The 12,170-nt window shown below is 41.7% G+C and overlaps 1 protein-coding gene across 2 annotated transcripts in view; it reads left to right on the top strand.

The window, feature by feature from the left end:
• Positions 1–12,170, top strand: part of PTPRN2 (protein tyrosine phosphatase receptor type N2) — a 940,168-nt gene that overhangs the window by 869,947 nt on the left and 58,051 nt on the right. For both annotated transcript variants that reach the window (XM_039523677.1, XM_039523678.1), the window contains 2 exons: positions 7,299–7,446; positions 11,467–11,540. In XM_039523677.1, coding sequence (XP_039379611.1) covers positions 7,299–7,446; positions 11,467–11,540 — 222 coding nt within the window. The remainder of the gene's footprint in view (positions 1–7,298; positions 7,447–11,466; positions 11,541–12,170) is intronic.

The raw sequence follows: 12,170 nt of genomic DNA, 5'->3' as shown, positions 1-12,170 counted from the left end.
ACAAACCAGCATAAGGATGAAGCAGGAATACATGTAAGGGAAAGTGATCGTAAAGGACATCTCTCTTCTCTTCTCTTCTCTTCTCTTCAGTGAGAGAGAAGGCTGAAAGAAATAGAAGGGCTACACTGGACAGCAAATTAGATATAAGTTTGTAAGTAAGCAAGACCAGCCCAGTGGTGGGCTGCATATGCAAAAGCAATAAATTAATAGTCCCTGCTAATAGGGTCTTTACCTCACCAGGAATGTTGTGTTCAATTCCGGGTACCACATTTCCCAAATACTAGTTACGAACTAGAAAGAGGTCAGAAGTGAACCAAAAAAAAATATCACAGAACTGGAGAGATCAATATATAATGTAAAGGTTAAATTGGATGCCCCACCTGGCTGAGTGGTAGCTAACTATGGGGCTAGATAAGTCGTCACACACTCAAAGGATGTGAATTCCAAGAAGGAAGAGAATTCTTTGGGGTTCAGTCCAACAGTTGCTCCTTGCATAGTACCAGCTTACTGCATTGGACCTTTTGGTAGTAGAAAGAGATCCAACTAGTACATGTGGAATGGAACTAGGAAAAAGACGATTTAGGTGGAAAGTCAGAGATGATTTCCTGATAGTAAGCTGTTTTGAGCTATCAGATGTTGGATGTTTAAAACTAGGCTTGGCAAACTTAGCAACTGAAGTACAGGGAACAATCCTGCATTTGAAGGAACAGGCACTGGATGATAGGCTAGGCCAGGGGTTCCCAAATCTTTTGCCACCACAACCCCATTTTAATCAAGTATTTCCTGCCAGGACCCCAGACAGCATGGGAGATGCTATTTTGCTCTATGAAATGGTGACTTCTGCATAGTGTGACCTCTTACATACAGTGCATGCGAGGTCACATTGTGCAGGGGATGTCATTTTGTAGAGTGAAATGGCATCCTCTATGAATCGGGACCTTGCACACACCATACAGGTGAGGTCACGCTGTGTGGACCAAAATGGCATTGTCCGCACAAGTAGGGATCTCCGCAACTCTATCTGCTGATGGCATGACCATGACCATTTGGGGTTGTGACCCCAAGTCTGGTAACTGCTAGTTAGGTCTTTTACATCTCTGACTTCTGTAATTCTGGGAGCTGCAGGCAGGAGGAAAGAATTCTACCCTGACACCACTATGGAGTAAATAGTAAAGCAGAAAAATGATGAAAAAAGCATATGACATGTGAAAGTAAAACAAAGTTACTCTTTAAAGAGGGGGAAAATATTGGTGTAAGAAGCAGCAAAGGGATATATGAAGAAAAATAGACCAAGAGACTGGATGGAAAGAAGCTATGGGATGATGGTGGGATGGGATGAATAGTGCCAACACAATGTACAAAACAAGGTTTGGAACCACGGGGTAATAACAAAAGGGAAAATTCCTATTTTTAAAAAAAAAATTATCTCAGGGTCAAATTGGAAAGAACAAGAGGAAACAGCAGGAAATGAGCTGCTTCAGTGTTTAATGTGACATTTCAGGTGCAATATAATGTATAGAGCCAATTCTCTTGTATCTAAATTCCCATTTAGGAGATAAATGACAGCATCCCAAAAACACCAAGCCCTTATGATTGGCATGGAGAGGGTCCCATCTGCATTTCTCCCTAAACTTTCTGTGTGGAAACAGGATCAGTCACTTTCATGCCTTTAGTGGAGTTCTTGGGATGAGAGATGCCGTCCAAGGAGCAGCACCAGAGCAGCTGCTGAGCTCTGTATGGCTCTTGGCACCCTGCAGATCTTGGGGAGTCCATGGAGTTTGTGGTGTAGTGCTGCACTTTTTCTTGGAAGAGAGGTGTTAAACCCAGTGCCTGACAAGGATGCAGGGCTCTGAGTTCCCTGCTTCCAATCAAGGGAGGTATTGCGACGGGGAGGGGGTTCGTACAATCTACGCCACTCTGAAGCTCTCACATGTCAAATCCTTATTTTGATTTCCTTGCACGGTCTTTGTAAAAAGCAACTTGGACTTTGAGGGCAATGGATTTCACCTCATCAGGAGTAAGGTGTGGATTTGTGTGGTCACTGATCCCAAGGATTAAGATAATATTCAATCCACCCTTCACAGCTGACATTTGAGATTAGATTAAACCTGCCAAGGTCCATCATATTAAAGTTGCTGATCTTTTACTGGAAGAGGCATCCTTGTTCATGATGGAGTGCAGCAAAGGAGTGTTTTTCTAAGCAATGATCAATACAGGAAGTATTTTGCCAAAAATAATTGCCTTTTGTAACTGCTGAACAGCCACGACAAAATAGGTGCTTTGAAAGCAGACGGTGGCCATACTACACGTAGACAGACAGTGTATTTGGAGATACATCGGAACTATTAGGATTTCAGTTTGAGGTTTGTCAATCTTAATTTATCCACAAAACACTTACCACAAATGCAAAGCCTTAAATAAAAACAGACAAGTGGTGTGTATCAAATTTAACTGCTATTCTATTATAAGAATCAAGTTAATCAAATACAAACCAGGCAGGAAGTCCTTACCAAGCCCCAACCATATCTTTAGGTGTTGGCTACTTGCCCATTTTCAGGAACTTGTGATCTGTCTTAGTATGGGCCACAAGACAACCACCAAGTGTGCTAGTTCTGCCTTTCCCTAAGGACAGCTTTCTTATACCCTGGCAGAATCCTAGTGGAGTACACTAAGACTTTTTGAAATGGCATTTCCTTGCTGATTGCAAAATAGGCTATTAATTGATTTAAGAAACGTGGCACCCACCATGGGCACTGGGTGCGTCACTTGAATCCACCTTCTTCCCTGGATCATGCTCAGTGGCAAGAACAGCTCATCTGGACGTAGACAGGAAAGTGTAAGCTTCGCTACAAATGAATGCGCAGCATCACTGGGCCCCTGTCTGCTTGAGGAAAGTGAAAACCTCATGAAGCTTAAATGCCCAAGGAGACTTGAATCTGGGCTTCCACCCAACACTGTAGACAACAGCAGTGCACTCAGGATTGCAGGCTCACTGCTGAGAACGGATCTAGAAGTGGGCACCTTGGTGAGATCAGCCACTGCCTGTGTACATAGGGCTTTGAGTAACATTTAAAATAATTCTGACAACCTCCCCTTTCTCTTGTGTGCTACTCTAGAACTGTGAGACAGTGTGTGTTTGATATGCAGTTAATGAACTTCCATTGTGCCAGGCAAGCATTGCAGAATGTCTCATGAAAATATCCTAATTAGTGAGTGGATTTGAGTAGACAGAAATATCAGAAGCACACCAGTGAGTGTAGCATACTCCTAGGAATTCCCAAGAGGATGTTTCAGAATATCCTGTCTAGGTTCCTGTCTAGCCAAATGCAGTGGGGAATGGGGTTTGCTTTAAGGGACCATAAATTAAAGTATGTAGCTTAATTATTACAGTTTCTTGATTTCTGAGTGGTTTGAAGCTGTTCCTGTTTTTTTTTCTTTTTCTTTAAAATGCATTTTAATGCATTTGCTTGCACAATTGTTTTTAACTAGTAGCTCACCCTGTACAGCAAGACCCCCTCACATCTGGCTATAGCCATTCAAACATCTCATCATTCTTGGTGCTTTATACTGAAAATGGTTTGTGTTGCTCTGATCAGTTTGAACAAAGTTAAGTGTTGATTTTGATTTGAGAGACAGCTGTCTTTTTGTTAGAGGCAAGGTTTTGAGTGCATTTCCTCCTTATTCATTTGTATTTTCACTTAAAGTTTACAGGCAGGTGTTGGAAAAATTAAGATTTGTCTAGAATAGGAAGTTATTCCTTTAAAAAAAAAAAGCATAAGCTGTTTTAAAATTCACACACACCCGAAAAACCAAGAACCTTAACTGTTCTATAGTCAGCTATTTACAGAGAATGTAAACGATGAAAGGAAAATATCTTTGAGGTGACAAATAGAAGCAACTGGAAACGCCCTGGGTAGGATGGTGGTGGAAACTATTTATTACCTAAGGCCTCATTTTAGGAATCTGATCAAAGAGACCCTGTATTGTCAGACCCTTATACCTGTACAGAGTCCCACTGATGCTATTGGGACTTTTACACAGGTGTAGGGTCTCCTCCCCCGAATCAGATTGCAGGACCGTGGTTTAAAATTTGAAGATACTATTGGTTGTCCTCAGAAATTGTCATTGTCGTCTGCTCTTTGACCATCTCATAATAAACAGCTCTCCAATTAGGGTGACCAGACAGCAAGTGTGAAAAATCAGAACGGGGTGGAGGGTAATAGGCACCTATATAAGACAAAGCCCCAAATATCAGGACGGTCTCTATAAAATTGGGACATCTGGTCACCCTATCTCCAATACCAAAAATCTTGATTCTCTTGTACAATACCACTCTTTCACTAATTTTCTTTTTCCATATGTGCCAACTTTCCTTTAAGAGGGATAATCTTTGCATAACAACGTAAATGCCATTTTCCTCACCCTGTCTCAGGCACGTTAGCCACAACAGGTATAGGTATCTTGTGTTTCTAAGCCACTACTATTTCTCTCCAAAATCTCTTTTAGTCTAATATGCTTCAGTGACATTTAAGGTACACCTGAATCTTTTCTTTTTCCTACAAATGTCCTTATTTATTTGCTTTTCAGTATTGGTGGGTTGATTTCCACCACTGGGGGGGACACACCTGTTTTGCAGAAAACAAAGCTGTGTGTCAGACACCATTTCTTTACAGATAAACATAGTTTGATTTGCAAGAGAGAATAGTATCCTGCTTTGCTTGTTCTATAGGAAACATGATGAGATGGTAATGTTAGCAAAGCTTGCATTTGGCAGAAGACAGTTTTAAAGCCTATGATATCTTTCTGCAAAACCTGCAGAAAGGGCATGATAGCCTCTCTTCCTTGAAATACGTCTTGAAGTGAGCATGTGGCATAGTATGGATTGTCTTCATAAAATATTTTTGAGGAACGAAAACTCTATTTGAATGCTTTTTGGGAAATCTTTCCCGGCAATTATTTGTAGGCAAGTGTCACAGTGGAATTAACTGTTAGTAGGCGCTTGGAAAAGCAAACAATAAAAAATGGTCTGCCTTGACTGCAAACAAAGGGCTTGAAGGAGCAATGATCTTGAAGTATAGGATTCAAAATGAGGCATTCTGGATTCTTTTTATGACTCCGCCCCAAACTTCCTTCATGACCTTTAGCGTGTCATTTAACCTCTTCAAACCTCAGTTTCTCCCTCAGCTTCCCCAAGTATTTTATTGCTTATTACGACTGAAGAGGAGATACAGGAGAATGAAGATGTAGACATGTAATTGGATTTAAGTAGCAGGTCATAATTTTGTTAACTTTACTATTAAAGGAAGGGACTGATCTCCCCTACCCTCAAAATTACAAGGTATTAATTGGATCTAGTGCGGACTTAAAGGAATTGTTAGCCACCTTTTGCCAAACTCCCACTACCAAATTCATGAGTCAAACCCTTATCTCTCTCCCCATGAGCTGCAATGAGAGTGCAGACAGGGAATAACTAAGTCTGCAAAAACTTAAGACCTTCCCATACCTTACAGGCTAATGGAGAACAGGGTCCACCAATCAGGGTATAGTGATTGGACTTACCCCGGAGCTGGCCTCTCAAAGCCTTCTGTGTGCACTGGATGCCAACAATTTGCAACACTATTTATTCACATTTATTATCACAATCTCCTTTAGAATGGTACTGTCCCTTATCCAGATCCCTTTTGGAGTCAGGAAGAAATCTTCCCTCAGGGTGTGACTAGCAATATATCCAGTGGTGGCTGGGTTCCCCTTCTCCCCCCCCCCCCCCCACCCCCGGCGCCTTCTCACAGCATCTTGGAGGCCTATGGATGATGCAAGGAATAAAAGAGCATGGGCATCTCGCCAGTCTAGTGGAGAGGGAGAGAGAATTCCAGTCTGTAAAAGATCATCTGGCCAGACCCTCAGCAAGCTTGGAAACCCAGCTCTGACAGCTACACCTCCTAGAGGGCATGGCCTGTGCGGAAGCTTTCAGCAGCAAGAAGTCTGCTGAGTGCCTGGAAGTGCACAAAGGGAGGAGGGAGGGCTTGCTGGAGCCAGTCTGCTTCCTCACCTCCTCTCAACTGGTCAGCGAGTGGGCATGGGAGGCAGAGCATGTGGAAGGCATCAGGCAAGAGTCTGGGTGTCAGAGAGGATGCCCTCTCTCCCACTCCCCCAGACTCCGCTCTCCCCAGACAATCCAATCAGCCTCCTCTTCCCATCTATACCTCTCCAAGGCAGGAAGAAAGGTAATAATTGGAGATATACCAATCTCCTAGAGCTGGAAGGGACCTTGAAAGGTCATCGAGTCCAGCCCCCTGCCTTCACTAGCAGGACCAATTTTTGCCCCAGATCCCTAAGTGGCCCCCTCAAGGATTGAACTCACAACCCTGGGTTTAGCAGGCCAATGCTCAAACCACTGAGCTATCCCTCCCTCCAGCATTTTATGATGTAGTATCACAAAAATGTTGTTTGGCCAACAATTTTATACTCTTCTTAACAGCAGTGTTTGTAAATGCTGCAAGTTCATTACACCTTGTGAGGACACCAGCACTTTATAGGGTAAGGCATGGACCCTGCCTGGAAGAGCACACAATCTTACGTGGGATCGTCATATGTTACATAATTGTTTGAATAATGGACATAAGCTTCTCTTCCATTCCTTGGTCTAGAGTGACCAGATGTCCTGATTTTGGGGTCTTTTTCTTATATAGGCTCCTATTACCCCACCACCACCACCTGTCCTGATTTTTCACATTTGCAGTCTGGTCACCCTACCTTGATCTGAGGTTAAAAGGGACCTTTGCACTTTTCTAGCTATTGAAGAGGAAATAGCTTGTGTGTGTGGTTCCATGGCTGGGGCTGGAGAGGTGTCTAAAAGCATTTCACCTGAGCAAAGCTAAAGCACTTATTCATATTTTTGTGTCACAGTTGAGTTTAAAAAAATATAAATCAGTGATTTAACAGTAATACCTTTTGTGTATCATCACCTCTATTCAAACATGGTTCAGAATTCCTGTCGTTTTCACTTGTATGTATATTCTCAACACTTCTTCCCTGCCCCTACAGATAAGCCAAACTGAAGCATCTTATCTGCACTCCCCATTTCTCCCCTATTCAATCTTTGAGAGTTTGGAAAATTGGAGCAGGATCTGAACCACCCCTGGTTTCCGGCTTTGTAAGCACCACCTTACGTTTGGTCCAGTTTTACTTTTAACCCCAAATACAGTATATAAATTCTTTTAGCGCAGGCCTGTATTTGGATAGTACATTGCTAACCCGTATATAAAACGGTGCCTGATGGTATGTTCTTTTCATTTCAGTCCTATATGGAAGACCATCTGAAGAATAAAAATCGTCTGGAGAAAGAGTGGGAGGCCCTTTGTGCTTATCAAGCTGAACCCAATGCTACGACCGTTGCCCAGAAGGAGGAGAATGTCCAGAAGAATCGCTCTCAAAGTGTCGTAACATGTATGTACCCTTGAAATTGGAGTGAATATGTATATTAATTCCTTGATGTTCTCCTTACCACCTTTTTGGTAAAGCATTATCAGAGCTATATGTGAAGGGCAAAGCACTATGCAAAACAGCATTTGTTTCTATCTAAAAGAAAACCACAGCTTTCAATATTTGCTTGATATGCAGCCTGTTTGTCCTGTCAGACTTTTGACTTGTCTCCTTATGTTTTACTTGCAAAATGTATAGCTATATCACAGGACGTTTCAGAACAGTGACAGCAAGTGCTGTGCCATATGAATCAACACCCAGCATACTTTTCAAACATTGTCATGCAGTTTCTGTGCAAGATCAGCAGTTATGGTTATTCAGTACAAATAAGCTTGGCTTGGCTTTAGATGAGCTGGTATCATGTTAATTCAAAGCAGTAATACCAGCACTTTGTAATGAGAGCCAGAGTAATCTGTTCATCAGATACTCAGCTGTAGTGAGTGAGCCCCTATAGGCTTAATTGGAAAAGCTTAGGAACTGGCTGCTGTTCTCTGTTTAGGCTTAGGATGGAAAACAAGGCTGAAAGTGGCCAATATTTGTATTCCTAGAATCCGGGGGGGTGGGGTATGTAAAAGGCTGTCTTTGTGAGTATAAATACAAGCAGGATACCCACTGTATGTATTTTCTACTAGATTACACCATTGGCTGTCACTAACATTATTTGCTGAATGTTGAGCCCCCAAAAACAGAGAGAAATTGACCACAATTTTTATTAAATAACCAGTGGAACAAAACCTAAACCAAGAACAGTCAGGACCCACAGCTGCAATGGCAGCTTTATTTCAAAGCGTGCCTGCAATCCAGCTGTGTGGTTTGGCAGATATTAACCATTTACATTTTTAAAGTGCTCTGCAAACATTAATTTTCCCTGTGACAGCTGCAAGTGTACATTGTACAGTTGGGAAAATGGAGACAGGTAACACATTGAGTCAGAGCCAGGATTAGAGCTGAAGGGTTGCCAGTGCAACATTACTACTTAGCTTAGCTCTTCAGTGCATGGCAGCTGGGGAAGCCCTTTAATTCTGCTTGGTTATGATCAAGGTTCCCTTCCCAACACTATCTTTCCTAAGAGTACATAAACCAGAAGAATACAGAGTGGAGAATAGTCAATTTTGCACTATCAATTTGCTTTGGTGACTGTGGAGCTGACCCAAAGCCCATTGATGTAAAATGCAAGATTCCAGTGACTTCAGTGGGCTTTGGAATCAGGCCTATTGAAAAGTTTCTATCTCAGAAGTGCAGTCATAAGCACCAAGTTCTGGCAAAGTAACTTTATCCGCCAGAGCTAAAGAATTGCAAGACTTTTGCATCCTTTTAAGTGCTAATAGGAAAAAAAGATTTGCTGACATAGCATGGAACAGTTTATCACTCTTGTTAACAGATCCTGCTCAAAATGAATCTTCTTAAAGTGTACTTGTGAGTATGGACTTGCAGTCATTCCACTTTGAGCTGCAATCTGTCCCATCTCATAAACTAAGATGGATCATCCCTGGTTAGCAGTTGAGTGGAAGGCTGCCAAGGAAAGCATAGATGCTCCAAGAAAAGGTATTGGTTGTTCTGCAGGTGACTCTTCCCTCTGAGTCCAAGCTGAACCAATACTGTATGGTGGTAGGGGAAACTGTGCTGTGGAGAGCTGAGATTTAGAATGGAGGTGTTTTAGTCCAATAAAGATCCCATAGTACTTTTGCAAAAGTAAGAGTGCTAAAACCCAGTTTCCTGGGAAAATTTAAATGTTGGAAATTGCATTCTGCCTAGTAATGTACTTGATGTTCCCCTAGTAGTCTGAATTGGACAGAGTAAGCTTCACTTTCTTTCCTAAATTGTAACATTGTTGCTGTGCTGTGTTAAAAAGCTGGCATGTTATACCCCAGAGGTATTTCAGTGATGGGTGAAGAAATGTGAGCCAGAACTTCAACGGTTACATTTTGATCGGTTGATGGTTATATATTTGTATGGAAAACTATATACCCTTTTAAAAAATAAATGACTCATTTAGTAAGTATGAATTCTCTACCATGCATGTTTTTCCTTGTGTACCTTGCATGAATGGTACTGTGAAATAAGTTAACTAGATTTCAGTACAAATGTGAGAAAAGTTAACCTTTGGCTAATATCAAGTGAACTAAGTGCAAAGTAGGATCGTGTGTAGCTTCACATAATATTTAGTTTTTATTCTTCAACAGTTCACAGGTTCTACAGTTCAGTACAGTGTTTTACGTGTGTGTGTGTGTGTGTGTATATATATATATATGTGAGAAGGTCCTCTGGGTCCCCAGTGTGCCTGCACAATCTGCCCCAACACCTGTAATGCTATCTACACTGGTGGTTTTTAACCATGCTAGGGCAGGTGTGTCTGCCTGAGCTGCAGTTACACCTTGGATTGCAATGTAGATATACCCTAAGTACGGATCTCTCCTCCTAAGAGATCTACTACAACTAACGTTTTGGATCATAAATCTTTTTTTAATTTTGTATAGTGGTTTCACAGGGAAGCCTGAGTTGAATAGCTTGACATTTTTTCCTCTGTCTTTTGGTGTTCCTCTTGTTTTATGTTGATGTGCCACTTATGGAATAATTTTATGAGAGGAGCCAAGAGTAGCTCAGTCCTTCTACATTATTTTTGTATCTCTAATTGGATTTCGGCAGAAGTGCTCCCATTGCTGGGGTAATTTTGCTGATGAGATCAAATGGCTGTAAATAACATTTCATGAGATCATACAAATGAGAAATCCAATCTATCTGATGTAAAACACAAGGTGGTCATTCCATCTTGTTTACATACTCAATACCCACCTCAGCCCTCAAAAATAAAAGTAGGCAGATCTAATGTCTTCTCATCTTATTCCTTGTGTGTTAATTGTGCTGTTGGATGTCCCATTAAATGTTACACAGTGTAGAGAATTAATAAAATTGGGACACAATTCTATTAGTGCTAATGAGCCAAATCATGGCCTCGTTAGTGTGGTGATGCAGGGAGACCAAAAGCCCATCCGTGCAACCTTGCATAGGCTGCCTTCATCATCAGTAGTACCGTGAGAGTCGAAGAAAGCTTCTCAGAGCTGCACAGATGGGTGAGAGGGAATGGGGATCAGGCAGGGCCTTGACTTCATCCAGGGCTGATGAGAGGGGAGGGAAGTTGGAATGGTTGACCCGGGTCTCTGATTTCAGGGGGGCCACCAAAAAAACTTCTGTAGCATGTGTGAATAAAGTGAAAAGGGAGGGAATGGGGCCCCAGTGAACATGATGTACCAGGGCCCCAGACTTCTGTCGACGGGCCTGGTTCCATCCAACTTCTGCACTGAGCAGGGTAGCTCTGCCAGATCATGTACTGGGTATGTACTGGACACAGTTTACTGTCTCCCAGCGGAAGTGGCAGAGGGACTCTGAATCACAAGTTCCCTCCCACGCTGCTCCAGCAGCAGCCCAACAATGTGCTGTCCCTTAATCGGGGCAATTTATCTCACAATCCAGCCATAAATTGTATTTTGCTGTTCCTGTTGGAAATAATCAGAAATGCAAGGTCTGTGTGTATTAACTCCTGGCTTTGTTTCAGAACAATATCATTTTATAAAGAAGCTAGATAGACTAGATGACCCAATGGGCCTTTTCCATCTCCCTGCAAGTGCAGGATTGTTCTCTACAGATTAGGATTTTTTCCTAGTCTAGTCTTAAATTTCATGAGCAATGGAGCTTGTCCCTCTTCTTATGTGAGACTGTTCCACATCTGGTAGATTGTTATTTCTGATGAGAAAATGTTTTCGGAAGTTAGCATCTAAAATCTTCTTTCAAAGAGTTTCATTTCATGAATGAAGTTGGGACTGTAGCAAAGCTAAACCGACGTAGTAGTTAAAATAAAATAACTCCCCCCCCAATATTTTACATTGTCTGCTTTTGAAATGTACATTAGTTTGCCTTTACTTATTTTTAACTTAACAAGTGTGGAAAATTTGGGTGGAAATGCTATATTTTATTTTGCCTTTACAGATGATCATTCCAGGATATGCTTGAAAGCTGAAAATAGCCATGACAATTCTGACTACATCAATGCCAGCCCAATTGTAAGTACAATATACAATGTGAATTAATCCAAATAATCCAGCATTTATCCTTAGCCTATCAGTATAAAATGTTAACTTGATGCAAGGCACCAATGTAATAACAGTGTCTTGGGTCTATCTCTACCTCCAGTTCCCCAACATTAATGACTCAAGCCATCACTTGGGAGTACAAATACATAAATTCCATACACTTGCACATAATGCCTTTTGAAGATTGTAGACAAAGGACAATAATGCCAATAGATAACTAGTCTTAAATCTACATATTATTTTCCTGTACCTGACAGTAGTGACTTGTCAACTGCACAACTCAGCATGGTACATTTTAATTCAACAGACCTTTTCCATTGTGTAAGGAGGTTTGCCTGCCTTTCTGTCACACTAAGTTTTCACTCTTACTTTCCCCATCCTAAAAACTGCCATGTATTAGAATGGTTTCTATAGCCACAAAGGGCTGGGCTTTGCTTCTTGTAAAGCCAGTCAGTGCTGCTCCTCAAATTTCAGAGGTGACCCTTCCTCTTTCCTTCCTTCATCTGTTGCCTTCTTGGTGCTGAGTGATTTACTTCTGCAGCTATCTGTGTCTACCTTTGATCTTGCTGTTGGCAAAGCAGAGAATATAATCTCTTACCA

Source organism: Mauremys reevesii, linkage group 2 (assembly GCF_016161935.1).
Source record: "Mauremys reevesii isolate NIE-2019 linkage group 2, ASM1616193v1, whole genome shotgun sequence".
Lineage (NCBI taxonomy): Eukaryota > Metazoa > Chordata > Testudines > Geoemydidae > Mauremys > Mauremys reevesii.
This window is presented reverse-complemented; position numbering and strand designations above follow the sequence as displayed.